Genomic DNA, 17,233 nt, shown 5'->3' with positions numbered 1-17,233 from the left:
TAAGTGGAGCTCAAAGGCTGAGGAAGAAACATGAATAATTCATCAGCTCTAAAGAAAAAGCTTCCAAAAACTGTTAGGGAGCATATGTGATTGTTTTTAAGACATAAAACATCAGCAAAATAAAATTACTTTCTTCCAGGGTTCAAATTATTCCAACACATCAAATGTCTTGTGACATATTCTTTTGGGTCATCCCCTCCAGAAACGTTTATCAGTTTCACATTATCTCCAATCAAAACTTCTTCTAATCGGGGTTTTAATTTTTTTACGACTCCTATTCGTTTGTGTTCTCAATTTTTTTTCCATTTTTTAAATTTCAAGAATCTAAATCGTCTTCGTCTGATTTTTTTTTTTTCCTCCCAGTCTCTCTTGAACGCTTCTACCGTTTGGTCACTAGAGGGCAGCAGAGCAGCTCATTTAAAAACGATCCAGAACCTCTGGAGCAGCTCTGGGGTGACTGGTTAATGTGCTGCTCCTGAAGCAGCTCAGCTTCATGAACGAAATGGATTTTCTATTTGAAATTCTCCAGGTGACACGAGTTTCTTTTGCCTATGCAGGATATTTATTCTCACAAGGTAAAATAAATTATTTAAAATTCAATCAAACATATCCAGCCAACCGTTTTCTACCACTCCTTATACTTTGCAGACGGGATGAGGAGGAAGCCACTAATCACAGCCGACTTTGTTCTAGGTCAAGGACAAGTCACTGGGTTCATCACGGGGGTCAACACATAATTCATTCATTCATTCATTCATTCATTCATTCATTCATTCATTCATTCATTCATTCATTCATTCATTTTTATCAGCATCTCTTTGAACCAGAATTTCTCAAATGAAAGAAAAGCAAACTTAAATCATGACTAATTGTTTTTAAAGCTTGTATTTATGCTATTTAGTGAATTTGAGACACTTCTTAGAGTCAGACTGTCATCATCTGAAGCTCAAACAGAGATCTGTTTGACCACCGGTCTGACGGCGCCACACCCAGCTGGTTGGCTTCAGTCACTTCCCTTTTGGCCGGCTCCTCATGCCCGGCCTGTGCCACGCAGTTCCTGTTTGGATTCCTGCAAGGACGGGTACATTTTTGCCACGGAAGATTTTGTTTGGAGTCACAGGAGTGAATAATTCTTTCCTATTCTCCCTTCATGCAAGTTGAAGCTTTGAATTTCCACTTGAAGCACCCTGAGAAGAAGAAAATTGTTTTAGATTGGAAGCAGAACACAATAATGTACCTCTGAGGTATGCTTTTGACTTGAAAAAAAATCACTCTCAGCTGCAATGATGGTCCGTGACCATTCTGTAACCACACTTGTTTTAGTGCAAATTACATCTCATGTCACCATCATTCCTTTAAAATTGGATTTCTAAGAAAAGACTGACTACAGACATGCAGAAGTAAAGCCATTTTCCCTTTGTGTGATGCTTTTCCACGCTGTTGTGTCATGAATCATGCGAGCATTCATCCTTAATGTTTCCATTTGAGGGGCTTCTACATTCCCTGCACAGCATTCCTCTCTCATCACAAGATCACTATATATAGAATGTGACATATTCAGCCCACAGCTGTTTGATTGCCCTATATATCTCCGAGAGCAGATGTTTGAGATGCCACAACATGGAGACCAACCTCCCGTGGGTTACGGTTGTATCCATCCTTTGATGCTAATCACATTTAGACCTCAAAAGATATACAAAAGCTTATCCTGTGATAATGAACCCTGTGAGGATATTTTGTGTTATTCCGCCTTACGTTTTGGCTGCAGCAGATCCGATGAATCACCTGGTGGAGAAGATATTTTATTATCTATCTTTGAAGGTTTCAATCATTTTAGAAAGGAAGATGTCAAATCTAGAGATACCGAAAGTGGAAAAGTAATGACGTTGTTTAATTACTGCTTTAAAAAATGAATTATATCCACATAAACGACTTTTTCTTTGGTGTCCCAAAACGTAATTCAGCAGTTATGCATTGAATCCTGACACAATGCAATCTCTGAGGGTCACATCCTTTGACATGCATTTCAAGATAGTCTGTTGGTTGTCAAGGACAAAGATAATAGAGACACACACATGCACACACACACACATGCGCACACTCCCCCGGAGGGTAAGGTTCATGGACTGCAATGACTATGTGAGATGTGCAGGTGTCAAGACCTTCACATGTTAACTGTTTCTTGGGATTACGTCACGTTGGTTCCTGCAGAAGATAAAATCTCACAGCTGTTTCAGGAATAGGTTGTTCGTTTTCGGGTTTTTTTTATAACTCATCGTTCTTCACTTACGCTGCAAAAGCGTCCCTGAGAAAACTTGCAATAAGATGTGTGTAATTATTCTAAAACAGAACGCTTAGTGCGGAAGTGCGGCTCATGCCATAAAGCTGCTTTCACGCGCTTAGAGGAATATGGAGGTAAAAATCTTCTGTTCTCTTAGGGTCAGCTATTTTCAGCAAACGTCGCCAAAGCAGCTGAACAATTTAAAGCAAGGCAGAAACGTCATTCTGGATGCGACCAAAGTTCACTGCGCTGAAAGGAATTGTTCACTCCCCTTCATTGTGGGGGCCTGGAGCTATCTGCTCTAAACTCCTTCACGCTGTTGAAGAATTTAAATGTCTCCCACTGGAATCTGAGTCCATTCAGAGAAGAGTTCAAGAATATTGTCCATCTTCTGCTTTTAGATAGAGAATCTTCTATCTGAATGAGCTGCAGCCTTTATTCGAATTGAACTTACAGTGTGTGTTTTGTACGACTGAAAAGAGTTTCTCTCTCATCAGAACTGTGCACAAACTGGACGGAGCAGATGAGAGCTTTATGGGAAACACATAAAGCAAACAAAGCTTTTCATAGAATGAAAAGAGTAAGATGAGGTGCTTCGAGTGAGGACAGCTGAGTTAAATCTGCTCAGACTTGCTTTATTTTTTTTCACAAAGAGAGGATCGGTTCAAAAGTTGCAGACAGGGCGCCAGAACTAAGAGTTATTACATGCAGCTAAAATTATCAAAAGAAGACTGTTTGTCATTGTGTGGCCTGATTCCAGACAACCTCCAGACGAGAATCATGTGGTTATTTAGTAAAACATGCAAGTTTTGACATGAAATCATGTAAAAGTGTTGACATACTTTGTTTCCCCTTTTCTTATCGGTATAAAGTCCTCCCTGGAGAGAGTTACCGGCAACAGAACATTTTGTTGTGTCTGTCAGTTTTTTTGTTCCGAAGGAGACAAAAGGGAACAATTTGGGTGTTTTTTTCTTCCTCTTTTTTTTCTATATTATCTTTCTCTGTGATCTACCTGCAGATCGCTGCGACAAGAACACGCACTAGAAGTGAAAAGTTTCAGGATGATTCACGTTTCCAGAACTGAACGTGACCCCGTTTCTTTAACTGTAGAAAATCCAAAACTGTGAGAGGCCACGTTCCTTGAAAGCACGGATCATCTGGACCGTTTGCACATCCAGTTACAGGTTACAGTAGTACCAGTGATCCAGTTTGGGTGGAACATTAAACTTTATGTGCAAGAACTTCTTCTGCAGCAAAATAAATGAAATACGGGAACCAGATTCAGAATCTGACGTGTGATGAATACCTATGATCTGATCCCAGAGTTCATTTCAGGACAGCGACCGTCTGTTCAGAGCGGGGAATGGAGAAAAGTGGCGTGGGGGCAATTAGCTGGGCTGAGTTCATGAGAACAAAGAGTTTGATTGTTTGGACGCTGTCATCAGGCACGGACCATCTGTGCACGGCTGATAAAAACCAGTCCAAGTTATTCTCTTCTGCTGCCTGTTAGACAAATTCCTTCTTCCTGACCAACTAGACTGGAATAAAACAGGTTAAACTGTAAATAAGAGTGAATGAATGAACTCATCTGAATGAATGGTTAGCTTAATGCACTAGCAGAAGTTTCCTCGCTGTTCTGACTCATAATGCTTGTGTTTTTTATCTTTACACCTATTGTTGCGACACATATTGGTCAAAAGTCACCTTTTGTCTGTCTGACATGTTTTGCGTGAAAATATGCACACACACGCGTGTAAAGTTCCGCTAGAAAACACTCTGGGAACTGGAGGGGTCTTTGAAACACAAACACATGCAGGCATGGACCTCAGTGACGCACTAATGCGGGAGCAAAGGGGTTAAAACAACAGTGGAGCGAATGACCGGCACAGATACAAAAATGACCCACAAGCCTCAGAGCCTGAAAGTTTACGACAGGACATACAACTAGTTTCAGGTTCCAGAGCCACAGACTATTTCTGACCAGTTTGATTTATGTTGTGTTGGGGGAAAAGAAAGTCTTTATCCCACCATTTTTAAAGATTCAAGGGTAGATACGTCATTTTAGACATCATGAAGACAAACTAGACACATATGTGGCGTTGTGTCTTTTTATTTACCATCAAATAATTGGAAAAATGTTCAAGAATTAAAAAAAAAAAAAAAGAAGAAGCTTCAAATAAATATGATTTAAAAAAAAGAACAGCTCCATCTAAATAAGTGTAGTTAAATTAAATACAAATAAGAGTGCATGGGAATGAGAATAAGATCCTCGAACTTCATTTGTCTCAAACAACACAGTCATGTCTACTTCTGTCTAAACATGTTAGAGAATATATGCCTGGACAAGGAAACATAAAGTTGTGAAAACTCATATTATGGGACGTGTAAGAAAAAAATTTAAAAAAAAACGTGCCAAAGATTAACATTAATCATTAAGATTGAAATTGAAATCGCAGTTTCGGTGAAACAGGAGCCAAATCACGTCCAGCTGATTTATGGTGCTTCATTTAGAGCAGCGGTGTCAAACTCATTTACACCGAGGGCCACTTCAGGATAATGTCTGTCCTCAAAGCGCCAGATGTAACTAACAAACGTAACAAAGTCTAACTTGATGTAATGTAAAATAAATGTAACTACTCCTTAATGTTAAATAACTCTGAATGTAGTTATTCAATTTAGAAACATTAAAGTTGCACCGAAGTAAATGAGGTTTTAACCAAGCATGTTAATTTCTTACAGGTGCAGATTACGCCTGCCGGGTCCAGTGTGTCATTACAAAGAGCCTAATCCCAGCTGACTGAGACGGGCTACACCCTTGACGAGACACCAGTTCCAATTAATTTAAGTTGCATGTTTTTGAAGGTGGAAGGAAGCTAACGAACCCGGAGAACGGATGGATTCGAACCAACGACCTTCTCGCTGTGGGGCAACAGCGTTACCCACTGAGGAGTATCAAGGGCTGAAAATGAGGATGAATGACTAAACTTAGGATAGATGTCATATAAAACATCTAAAACATGAACCGAAGACAACAAGGTGCGCTTCCTTCACCTCAAACTGCTCAAGCCCAATCAGGAAAAGTCAAATGTAGTAGTTTCCAGAAGAGTCCGGCCGATCGACCGGTGAGGACGCGTCACGCGTTCATCCCCGTGACTCTGATCCCGTGGGCGTTGATGTAGGTGAGGAGAACCCTGGCCCGCCTCTCGATCACGTCGATCAGCTTGTCGATGCCCTGCCGGCCGCCCTGGCTCTCCCAGTAGGTCTGGTCCAGGAAGAGAGATTGGAGGAGCTTTTCCCTCAGCCTCATGCTCCTCAGCACCAACACAGCCTCCTCTGGAAACCTGGGGAGGGAGGAAGGAGAACAACCGCTGAGTTCCACTTTCAGGTTCGCTTCTCAGGTGAACATGATGCTCAGATATTGCTGCTGGATCTCGCTGGGCAAACAGGCGGAATTCAATTCTCTTTTGCTGCAACTACCTTACTTTCTTATTTGTGCTACAGCAGCTGAAAGTGTCACAGAGGCCCATTCAAACTATGAGTTATCCTCTCCTGCACCCTCAGATATGGAGGTGCACGGCTGCATGGGGAGATTACCCCGTCTGTCCACTTATCCTGTTCAGGGTTGCTAGGGAAACGTCAGATCATCTTAGGGTAACTTGTATATAGAAACGCAAACAGTCGAGCTCACTCAAAGTCACATGTAAAGGCAAGGAGAGTCATCAGTGACGCTCTACTTCAGCTGGAACCCACAGAGACCCAGTCCGGGTTTGAACCCAGGGCCTCCTTGTCCTGAGATTACCAGAGTTATCAGGCCGTGGTTGGGTTATGCAATTTACGTGACTTTGTGCTGTACTGTCTATGTTGTACTGCCTGTGTTGTACTGCCTGTGTTGTACTACCTGTGTTGTACTGCCTGTGTTGTACTACCTGTTGTACTGCCTGTTGTAATTCCTGTTGTTCTGCCTGTGTTGTGCTGCCTGTTTTTGTACTGCCTGTTAACCTTGGGTCAGAGAGGACTGCAGTTTCATCTGTACTGTATGTCGTGCACATATGGTACACTTGACAATAAAGCTGACTTTGACTTATTTGCACTGGAAATTGAGTGTGAGTGAAGCTTCACACCTTTTCTACAACAAGAAGACAGATTTCTGCAGGTCGCAGCATGACTTTTAGCTTATGGGCTGGGAGACGGCTGCCAACTAACTTGGGCTGTACGAGCGCTTTTAATAACCGCCGGACTGGGCCATGCTGCTTCTCAGCTCGTCTCAACTAGAGAACCAAAGCAGAGAAACGTAGGGCTCAAATGATGCAGCTCGGCTTTTCATGTCTTCACAAGTCTCTATGCTGCATGTTGTATAATTTAAGATGTGCCGGGGATAAAATGTCCAAAAAAGCCCTCAGAAACTGAATGATAATTGTTAGCGTTTAATCTTGTTTTACCTCAGCATCTAATCTGAACGCCAGAATAGAAGCAGGAAACACGCAAAACATCCATTTCTGTTCTACCCTGTGGTAAAACTAAAGATTTGTCAAATAAAAAGATCCAAAATTATGTCTCTCTGACGTGGTTTTGGGATGACTGCACACAAAAAAAACAGCATCATTGCCCATATATTCATATCCATAAGACAAATTACTTCACAGATGCAGGCAGAATTGCTTCCAATAAAGTATTGACCTTAAAATACAATCCAAATGGATGAAAAGATGATTTGAATACAAAATGCTTCCTCCTGATATCGGGATCAATCTGAAAACCTGTGAACAAAACAAATAATTTGTACACCAAGGAATCCTTGATCTGGTGATTTATACTGAAAGAATAATCATCAGACAGACTCCTGTGGTGGCCTTGACCTTCTTATCTTTGTTCTGAATAACAGATGTTTAGAAAAAAAATAAATAAATAAAAAATACCGTGAGATCTGAAAAAGATATTTTTTTATGCACAGGAAAAATTCAAATTTATTCCGTTTTTTTAATTTCACAGACCATTAACAAAAACATATAAAAAATCATCACATAGTTGTTGTTTTTTTATCATTATTATTTATCCAAACTTACTCTTTGATTCCATCCAAGAGCCTGAAGTCCAGGTTGTCCTCGTTGCGGTCAAAGAACGCCTTGTTGTTGGTGAAGACTAGACGTCTGGGGTCGTGTCTCCTATGGATGACATTTGTCAGTTTTATGAAGCTCGGGTCGCCGCATTCGGCGTGGCGCCCAAATTCCACGCATGAGTCTTCCTGCCTGGGTCTGAATCCACAGCAGCTCTGATCCAGACGGTCGTGGATCTGGAAAAGAACATTTTTTTTTTGCAAGGATTACTTGTGATGGTTGGGTCAGGAAAAAAGACACATTCACCAGTTTGATTATGAGACTTCTCCACATCATCAACACAGAAACATGGATGACGTGACAAAAACGATTAATGGTTAGAAACTTTCTACTAATTTGTTTGTTTTACGTAACGCATTTGGGAAATGGGTCTTGAAAAAAATTCTATTTTTCAATTTACTTTTTCTCCTTCTTTGAATAAATATTCATGGTTTTCAAAGGACTAGTGTGGGGAATAATTGAACCCAGGAAATCGGAAAAGAAGAAAAATGAATGAAAGTTTAGACATTTTGACTTCACCTAATGATTTTACAGTTGGGAGGAAGTATTGTCCCATTTTTAATTTATTAAATTTGATGGGTTTTTTCCCCCCAAAAGATCAAGAAAAGTCTTGAAAAAGTTGTCCTTATTTCCAAACTCTAATTAGACTTCTTCCAACTACATATCGATTCAGACATAGCACGATGTACCTCTGAGGAGATGTAATCACATTTTTGCTTCCAGTTTATCTCTGATTCCACACACCATTAAAAAAATATATGTATACAAAAAAAGTTGCAGACGTACTCTTTTACCACCTAGAGAAATATGAAATATTTTTTCAAAATTGCTTTAATTTTTCAAACTGATTTATTACCTGCAACAGGAAGTCGAACAGGGCCAGTTTGCTCCACTCATAGTGATGAACTGTGGAGCAGCCGGAGTCGGGCTTCGGACTGGTGTTTTTAAGCCAACACCTCTGTTTCAAGGCGTTCTGGTACTCCCCCCACGTCAACTTCACAGTGGACCAGCCTGCAACGAGGCCTTCTGGGTAAAGGGATGCATCCCATGATACCACTGGACAGGACTGGCCCCCTAAAGCGGGAGGATAAAAGGATTACAGGATGAAGTTACAGCAAATATTGAGTCTCATCTGGGTTTTTAATATATTCTTATCGTGTATAAACATCCTGAAATCCAACATTTAAGCGCAAAATAATGAGAAGTTTTTGCAAAACTTTTTCTGGTACTAGAAAAAAAAGAATGAGAGGCACCAGAGTAAAAAGGTATTGCTGATTTTTCACCCACTGTGCTGCTTAAATTTAGATAAATTAGAGACTCTGGAGCATTCTGTTCTGTAATGTAAGGTAAAGCAAAATTGCTAAGTTTTTATCATGGCAGTTATAACTTACCTGTAATAAATAGATTACAGGTGATGGTAAAATTTAGAGGAGAGTGTTAAGTGGCGCCCTGTTGAAGTTTGATGTATCTGCGTTTTGCATTGCAGTGACTAAAATATGAATCACAGCTTTGCCTTTTATTTTCTGAGCTGTACTTTTATTCACTGGATATTTGAAGGGTTGAAAGGTTTCTGAGTGGTTTTCTGCTTTTTTTAGAACAAACATCATGAAGGTCTACCTTTCCTTTCAGGCCAGGTCTGTTTTATGCTTCCCTTGGTCTTGCAGCCCTTTTTTGACTTCAACGCCAGTTTGCCGCCAATTTTAATCAATACTCCTATCAATTTGTCTGGAGCGGCTCCTGTCTCATGCTGATCTTGACGGGAAGTTGTTGATACTTACAATAAGGCTCAGTTGAAAACCGTGTTGGATTATCACAACTTCTCACAACTGTTCAGACAGCAGCATAGATTTTAAATGGCCTGAGTGGTCAAAACCACCATGAAGTGGCAAACAGACGCCAGAACGAAGTCCAGTCTCTAAAGAACTGAAGTGATTCCATGCTGACAAACCAATAGACACTTTAGGTTCTGCCTACGTCCAAATGATTTCCACTTCCAAGAGAGAAATGCAAGCACTCAAAGTTAAGTGCGTCATTTTCATCCGACAGCCAAACTCCTTTGCGCACTCTGATTCTCTCTCTACCTGTCTTGTCTTCATACTCAGAATTCAGCAGCAGTGGAACGGTTATGAATGATCTTTGAACTTAGAGCTTTGTCCTCTGATTTGTTGACATACCGTGCAGAAAGCTGAATTTCCTGCTGACGGCCGGTAACGTCCTATTGAGCCCCAGCACTCTGTCCAGATGAAAGGCGAAGACCTCCGTGGTGTCCACGGGGCTGCTGATGACTCCACACCGCCCTCCACATAAAACATCCGACTTTGTGTGGTTTGGGTTAGTTACCAAGCCGCCTGTGTCGCCTTCAAACATCAGGAATGACGGGGAGTCTCCGTGAGAAACTTCTTTGACGCGCAAAACTTTGGCATCAGCGAGAAAGCGCATGGTTTCCACGTCGTGTGCGCTGAGCCACGGCGGTGCCTTCTGGCTGTAAATACGAATACTACTGTACGAGGCTATGCGTTCATTTATGTGAAATCTATGTGTTATATCCAAAGTTCTATATTCCACATCCCGAGTTTCCCCTGAGGAAATCCTGCGCGCCAAGTTGTGCTTAATTTGGCCCGCGTCCGGCTCCAAAGCCGCACGTTGGCTCTGCGTAAAAGCTGAATCAGCTGACTTAGTCCTTCTCAATTTTTTGCGAAGTTTTGGCCTGATTGTACCTCGAATGTTTGAAGGTTTCAGGCGCTTGGACCTCAGGGTTATGTACACCACGTTGGACCGTGTGGGGACCACAAAACTGGCCCCGGTCTGTAGATCCAACGAATCCTGGAGCGCATCGCCGACGTCCAAATTATACAATCCACGGGTGTTTCGGTTCTTGACTTTGTAAATCCTCCTGTCCCGGCGCTGCTGATAATATCCCACTCGTGAAAAGGCAAAAAGTAAATACACAACACATGCGCTCGCAATGATCAAACTCTTTTTTGAAAGAGGACACTTACGAAAGCTGCTGGTCAGTTTTAGAAAAGAGAAGCAGAGACCGGGACAGCGAGACTTACCCATCGGACTCTATGATATTATCATTGTTCAATGTCTGATGAACAACCAGGAGGAGCTCTCAACTTCCAAAACCAGCTGTGGAAGGAAAGCTTCGTGGTCACATAACGCGCGGAGAGAGCCTGGTAGTCTACAGGGGATGGCCGGGCTGGGAATCCACCCTCCAGCCCGACATGAGGCGACCTGCTCTAAAGTTTCTGATTTCCTTCCCTTCTTCTTTCAAATATTTTACACATGGTAAAATACACTGTGACATATTCCTTTACATTTTCTCCTTCAAATACAGTTTATCAATCTTCACATATTCCGCTGAAATTCATGATTCACCCATGACCAAGTTTCTCAGTCTTCCTAGTCTTATGACGCTTTAATCAGTTCACGGAGGAGCAAAAAAAATGTCAAATTATGAATAAATTTATATTTTAAGTGGCCTCCCGTGTCGATATGTGAGAAAATAACAACAGAGAAAATTGTTTTACGCACAATTTTGTGTCTTTGGGAACGTTGTGTACTAAATGTGGGCGTTATTTTATTTCATTTCATTTAAATGTGTATGTCCGAGGCGAATGTGAGGTTGTAAAGTGAACTGCCGATCATCTTTTATCCATGATACTCGGACGCGTTTAAGGCGACATCTGCTGGAACTCTCCAATGGCTGAGCGGAAGCTCCCCATCCCGTTTAAATTTGGTTTTACATGAACGATTCCTGACAAGACGAGTCGGCACTGAAAAATGATCTATTTATTCTTCAGATATTGGTACAGATTAGTGGAAAAATTCACACACCTATAGCCAGAAGTGTGATTCGACGTGTCCGTGGAGTCCATCCCTTCCAACGTCAGATGGGATGATTAGATAACTGGCCCCACCTGGATGAGAGTCACACCTCACCTGGGCTACACCCGTGGCTGGAGACAAGCTCCACCACAGAACTGTTTTGACATGATTGAGGTCAAATACATGAATAAACTGCTTTTATTTCTACTAGTATTGATGGTGAGCTGTCATGAAAATGAACCCAACACGGAAAAAGGTATGGAAATTCAGTTGTGATGAGGAAATATGAGAAAACCTGAGAGGTGGGGAGTTGTCTTCAGAATCCTCCACCGATCATTTGTTTGGCTTGAAATTTCTTTCAGATGCCAAAAGTGAGGCAAATTTTGGGAAATGGAATACGACTAATTCCAATTTTAACTCGACCAACATGACTCGTTTTGCTTATGGGATTGCTGCAAATGTTTTGTCGGTGCTTTTATATGGAAGCAACCTTGTTCCAGTGAAGAAAATCGAGACGGGAGATGGTAAGCCCAGAGGAAATGGATTACTTTAACCTTTTTAAAATGTTTCATGAAGTCGTTGCCTGCCGTTTGACCCTCTGATCGTCTGTGTTTTGTTTCCAGGTATGTTCTTTCAGTGGGTAAACTGTGCATCTATATGGGTTGTATCTATGATTGGGAACCTGGTGCTTAATTCGCCCACATTCTACCCTTTGGCGATGCTTGGAGGCTTCCTCTGGACCACAGGTATCGTCTCAGGAAAGCAAAAGTTTTAATCTCAAATCATTCAATCATCACATGATGTGGGTTCCAGTCACTGGGGAGATGGGGAGGGGGGGGGCATGTTGTTCATCCTTACTCTCTTTTCATCAACAGGGAATCTAGCCGTGGTTCCTATTGTGAAAGCAGTCGGCCTCGCCGTCGGCGTTTTAATTTGGGGCTCGGCAAGTTTGATGATGGGCTGGGCGAGTTCAAGGTGAGCTGGGTCGTCCGTGTCCTTCCACCCAGATTAGAACATAAAGATCAAGTGAGCTGAATTATGGGCTGTTTCATAATGGACAGAATAACTTTGCAGTATATTGAAAGATAATTTTTTCCTACAGATTCGGCTGGTTTGGGATCACACCACATGAGGTTGCCAGGCCGATACTGAATTACTGCGGAGTTGGGATGTGTTTGCTCAGGTAAAAATGTCAAATTGAAGGCAACAAACCCCCCCCCCCCCAAAAAAAAGTTTTGCAGTCAGTTGTTATATCTGCCAAGAAGATTGTCAGGATCACAAAAACTTCTGATTTGATTCCCGTGAAAGTTTTTCACTAAATCGATTTAGGATACGGTTGCAGATGGAGTCCCCCCACACACACACACACACACACACACTTCCCTGACTGTGTAGACCTGTCCTGGTCGAACCAATTTGTCCGTTGCCAGAGAGAATTAAATAATTTGTCTGATTGCTCAATATTAGTTTCATTCTAAAATGTGAGAATGGTCACGCCGTTGCTTTGTCCACAGTGAATCCAGGCTCACCTCACATGAACCCGCTGGTTTCCACATCCGTGACAAAGATGAATGTCAAAACGTGGTCAAAATGAACAACTCTTGAATCCAAGTATTTATTTTTCTCCTGTCCTTAAATGTCTTGAAGATAATTAAGGTAATTCTGGGCAATTAAAGTAATCCAGTAAGCAGCAGGAGGCCAGTTATACAGTCTTCTTTCCTCCCTTTATTTTGTGCAAAGGATGCTGATATAAAGAGAGGCACTAACATAACCTGGACCTACAAACCTGCCCCCCACAGGTTGATGAACAGAAACTTCCACAAACTAGAAAAATAAGAATTAAGTATTTTTTTTGCCAATGCTGCAAACATGCGTCATCGGGGCCAAAAGTTCCAAATGGAAGGTGATGCTGACATTTCAGCACTTCAGATTGAACTTTTGTGTGTCCAGACATGAAGTGGCCTCATTTGCAGACTTTCATATCATGCCAGAGCACACCGTTGTCCTTTGGCAGAAGTATGACAGGGAATCCGTGTCTGTAATCTAGGTTAACGCTGTAGCTGCTACCGGAACAAAAGTCAGCGTTTAGCTTTTGGATTCCACTCATGACTTCTGTGTTTGTTCCAGCGGCCTGATCTTCTTCTTTGTGAAGACGGATGCGAAAATGCGTCCTAACCCAGAATCGATCCCGCTATTGATTGACAGGGTGAGTGCGTTGTTAGCTTTTGTTTCTCAGTCAGAGATGTCATCGTTTATATCACGCCCCAGGATAATTCGCCAATATTCTCAAGGACAAAAACAAATTGACACTTGGTTTGTCTGTGTCCGAATTATTTATGGTGTTGTGTTTGGATGCATTATTTACACGTTCTTCCTCTCCGCAGAGAACACATTCGGGCAGCATTGGACCAAGTTCCACAGTGTTCTGGATAGACAAGATTGCACCAAGACCCAGGCAGATACTGTGAGTCCAACTCTTTAGCAGCTACTGAGCCGTCTGCACAAATGCTCTAAAATGGGGAAAAGCACAGAGGGAACCTTTTATAAAATGGGAAATGTTTGGATAGAACAATAAGAAATTTAAAGATTTTCATGCAGGTCTAGACTTGGACCAGAGACATGAATTATTTAGGGTTCAGCTGCTGCTGGATTCAGTGTAAACTGCATGGATTTCTCCTATCCAGTGACCAAAGGGAGGCTCTTTGCTTTTAAATCATGCCTTCAGTAAGATTTTCAAAACATTTTGATCCCAAGATGTAGAAGTGTACTCATGTTATTGCTTTATACTTAAACACCCCAAATGGATCATGCATGCAGTCAGTCTTGCGAATCAATATCTTTATCCACTCCTTCCACACACAAGAAAACGGCAAAAACCATGAAGTTCTCAGTCGGTGGTTCTTTTCAGTGGCTGCCTGCTGGCTGTGTTTGCGGGCCTGCTGTTCGGCTCCTCCTATGTACCCATCCTGTACATTAAGACCCATTCGTCATGTCGTGACAGCGTGTTCCATGGAGCCAGCGATTACGGTAAGTTTGGCATTTGAGGCCTTGACTTGGAAGATGATTAAAAAAAAAAAGATAAACGCCTGTTTATTTCTGTTCCTCTTGTCACAGACCTGGACTACGTCTTCGCTGAGTGCTGTGGCATTTTTGTCACAAGTACCGTGTATTTTGCCATCTACAGCACTGCCATGAACAACAAACCCCGAGTCTATTCCAGAGTCATCCTCCCTGGTAAAGAGTTCTTCTGAGTGATTGTTAGTGCAACAAAATATATGTATATATTGTGCCTTTGCACAAATTTATCATTTTTGGAAGTTTACAAAAAAGAGCCCCGGACAAATCTAAGGAAATGTAAGTGGCTGGTTTTAAAGCGATAAAAGATTTAGATTTGGTGTTAAAAACTTCAAAAACAGCTCAGTATGCTCTTTTCCGCCAACCGATATATTTTTATGACCCAAGCTGTTGCACACAAGGGGCAAGGGCAACCAGAATGTCCAAGAATAGCCCCGGTTTGACAAATTGCTGGAAGAATCGGAGGAAATGTAGCCGCTTCCTTTTGCCAAGCTGCTTCCTCCTCTGCGGGCGCATTGACCCAGTTGAGATATTGAGGACAGACAAGTGTGGATTTCGAAGTCATTTGGTTTACAGCTCAGTGGGTGGGCTGCAAAGTGGACTTTTATTTCAATGGTTTGCCAATGAAACTTAAAATGGACCTCACTTATCATCCACTTAGCAAAAACAACTTCTAATGGGAAGATGTTGTTCATCTATGGTGAATTTGTTCATATTTAAAATGGGGGGGGCACTCAAATTCAACCCTTGATTGTTATGAGAGTGTTTGATTTTGCTTTGAAAATTTTGCTAAATTTAAGTACTTAAACTCCTTAAAGATAGATAATAAAGTTGTTTTTTTTCTAAAACAATTAGGCGACCCCCTCAATGTACACAAATATATGGATTTTACACTCCTTGCACTGTTCCTGTGAGAAACCCCACTTTCGTATTAATGGGGCGAGACAATGAAAAATGTGCATTGAGGAACTCAACATGAACTCTTTCACTCTTTATTATTGCCAGTGGGAAAAGTTAATACACAGCACCCATCCATGTTCCACCTTTCATTTTTCTTATTTTTCAGCATGAATGAAATGGAAAATATTTACCTGTCGTGGCTCTCAGTCGAAGATTCCATCTTTCTCCTTGCAGGTCTAATGACTGGAGTAATGTGGACGCTATCCACTTACTCCTGGTTCCTGGCCTGTAACTACTTGAGTGCAGTCATTACCTTTCCTATTGTCACTGCTGTAAGTACGTCATGTCCTGGCAGCTAAGTAAATGTAGGGTGCTTATTTAGAAATGTTACTTTTTTGTTTTGTCTGATTCACGCTTTAAATTTTGGCTCTTAAAGTCTGTGCCAGTTAAAGAATGGAAATGATGGCAGGGAGGGAATGTTCACGGTTTACCTTTAGCAGACGGATTCAAGGCGCTGCGTTGGTTTGGTTTCTCCTGCAGGGCTACGGTCTGGTTGCAGGGCTGTGGGGGTCCTTGGTGTTTCAAGAGATTAAGGTAAGGATCCCAACTCTGATCTGGACAGACCTTCAAATCTCACTACAGGTTTGAGTCTTCAGCCAGTTGAAGCTTCACTGAAGCTTTTTGTTTTTGTTCCTCAGGGGAAGACAAATTTCTTCATCTTCCTTTTGGGTTCCTGTGTGGTTCTGATTGGTTCCTTGTTGACCGCCATCTCCAAGTTCTGATGGAACAAAAAAAAAAAAAAGACTGTCGGGAGACAAATCCTTGCACTCCTGTCCTCCAACCATCTCGGAAAAGAATCCTCCGATAAATCTTGTCAAAATGATCTGTGGTGGAGCTAAAAAAGATTTGAGGTTGGAATGCTCCGTTGTGAACCAGTGGGGGGGTTATAGTCTTAAACATTTGAATTCTAAGTGAGGTCTGCTGTTGAACTGTGTATTTGTGATTAAATTTGTTAAATGTACAGTATTGCCCATGCTTTTTTTTTTTTTTTTTAACATTTTGAGTCTAAACACTTATTCTGCACAAACCTCGATCAACTAAAAGTTTTCTCAATTTTCTTTTTGGACCGTGTTTTAATACGAATCAAATTGTTCCTATTTTTCACACATCTATAACCAAGCACCTGAAACCTCACTCTTAACACTTTCACATCCTAGAATTAATTTTTGCAGTAAAGGTGAATTTGCAATCTCGTGGGAAACAATTGGACCTGAATTATTCATAGATCCTCATCACTGATGTGTTAAACAGGATATTTATTTAGTACATTTAAAAAAGCTCGAGACAGATCTGTTTATATGCACCAGATTTACATTTGTTCATTAAGAGAAGCGTCAAGGTTATCATTGAGTAAAGTTTCCCTATCCTTGTAAAAAAAATATCTCTGATAAACTCTGTTCCAAATGTAGGGCTAGAATTTGTCAACGAAATACAATGTATAAATTACAGCCGTCTGAATCCCCCTTTATTCCTGACGACCTTTTCAGAGATCGCACTTTGGCATTCAGCAGGATGGGACGCAGTGAAAACGCACAAACCTTAATAAAAATGAGTCATGACATCACTTTCTCCTCTGCATCTTCACAGAAGGAGCGTTTAACCCCATACGTTTCATCTGTCTTTAATTTGCTCTTCTCTGTGGCAGCAAATTAAATGTCATAAAATGCCACTGCTAGTTTAAATAGGCCAGAAACGACTTATTTGACTCACGATGGCTGAATTTCTTGGAAAAAGAATGAAGATGTCCTGTGCATTTATCTGCACATCCTGCATCGTTAATTTCAGTGGAAAGAAAATTGGGACAGTTTTGAAATAGTTCTAGAAGTCAATCATTTGTCAGTCATTCAAATCAACTGTTTGTGCCAGATTCTTGGCAGCTAAGCTCATCAAACTTTCTGAACGCAGCAGAGCCTGGAGTCAGTTGAAGGCAGGACGCCCAAAAAATTGTTGCAATCTTCAGTTCCATTCATCT

The 17,233-nt window shown here is 41.4% G+C and overlaps 2 protein-coding genes across 4 annotated transcripts; one reads left to right on the top strand and one right to left on the bottom strand.

Annotated features, from left to right (window-relative positions):
• Nucleotides 1-688: 688 nt before the first annotated feature.
• gask1b (golgi associated kinase 1B) lies at nt 689-10,795 on the bottom strand. 3 transcript variants are annotated; one of them, XR_011037240.1, is made up of 5 exons: nt 9,570-10,795; nt 8,252-8,469; nt 7,345-7,571; nt 5,333-5,622; nt 689-1,187 (listed from the first exon to the last, which is right to left on the bottom strand). XR_011037240.1 is itself a non-coding variant. In XM_068326511.1 (5 exons), exons 1-5 carry the CDS (start codon nt 10,453-10,455, stop codon nt 5,415-5,417), a joined length of 1,455 nt encoding a protein of 484 aa, XP_068182612.1. In that variant the 5' UTR covers nt 10,456-10,795; the 3' UTR covers nt 2,595-5,414. The 3 variants fall into 3 exon arrangements, 2 of the variants coding, with proteins under 2 accessions (XP_068182612.1, XP_068182611.1); XM_068326511.1 differs by lacking the exon at nt 689-1,187 and having other exon boundaries at nt 2,595-5,622; nt 7,345-7,443; nt 7,528-7,571; XM_068326510.1 differs by lacking the exon at nt 689-1,187 and having other exon boundaries at nt 2,744-5,622.
• A 636-nt stretch (nt 10,796-11,431) lies between these two features.
• tmem144b (transmembrane protein 144b) lies at nt 11,432-16,222 on the top strand. Its single transcript, XM_068326131.1, has 12 exons — nt 11,432-11,482; nt 11,589-11,750; nt 11,850-11,972; nt 12,102-12,201; nt 12,329-12,409; nt 13,354-13,432; nt 13,611-13,690; nt 14,135-14,253; nt 14,341-14,460; nt 15,436-15,533; nt 15,742-15,795; nt 15,900-16,222. The coding sequence occupies exons 1-12, from the start codon at nt 11,443-11,445 to the stop codon at nt 15,981-15,983; spliced, it is 1,140 nt and encodes a 379-aa protein (XP_068182232.1). The 5' UTR covers nt 11,432-11,442; the 3' UTR covers nt 15,984-16,222.
• The last annotated feature ends 1,011 nt before the right edge of the window (nt 16,223-17,233 follow it).

Source organism: Antennarius striatus, chromosome 10, assembly GCF_040054535.1.
Source record: "Antennarius striatus isolate MH-2024 chromosome 10, ASM4005453v1, whole genome shotgun sequence".
NCBI lineage: Eukaryota > Metazoa > Chordata > Actinopteri > Lophiiformes > Antennariidae > Antennarius > Antennarius striatus.
This window is presented reverse-complemented; position numbering and strand designations above follow the sequence as displayed.

What these genes read in the sequence shown, in the direction of transcription:
- tmem144b (XM_068326131.1), top strand. Translation starts at nt 11,443, where the DNA reads ATGGTGAGCTGTCATGAAAATGAACCCAACACGGAAAAAG. An exon ending in GAAAATCGAGACGGGAGATG is followed by an intron (nt 11,751 to 11,849) that starts GTAAGCCCAGAG and finishes TTTTGTTTCCAG; the next exon opens with GTATGTTCTTTCAGTGGGTA. An exon ending in TTCCAGAGTCATCCTCCCTG is followed by an intron (nt 14,461 to 15,435) that starts GTAAAGAGTTCT and finishes TTCTCCTTGCAG; the next exon opens with GTCTAATGACTGGAGTAATG.
- gask1b (XM_068326510.1), bottom strand. Translation starts at nt 10,455, where the DNA reads ATGGGTAAGTCTCGCTGTCCCGGTCTCTGCTTCTCTTTTCTAAAACTG. An exon ending in GAAATTCAGCTTTCTGCACG is followed by an intron (nt 8,470 to 9,569) that starts GTATGTCAACAA and finishes CTCCCGCTTTAG; the next exon opens with GGGGCCAGTCCTGTCCAGTG. An exon ending in TGTTCGACTTCCTGTTGCAG is followed by an intron (nt 7,572 to 8,251) that starts GTAATAAATCAG and finishes GTTCTTTTCCAG; the next exon opens with ATCCACGACCGTCTGGATCA.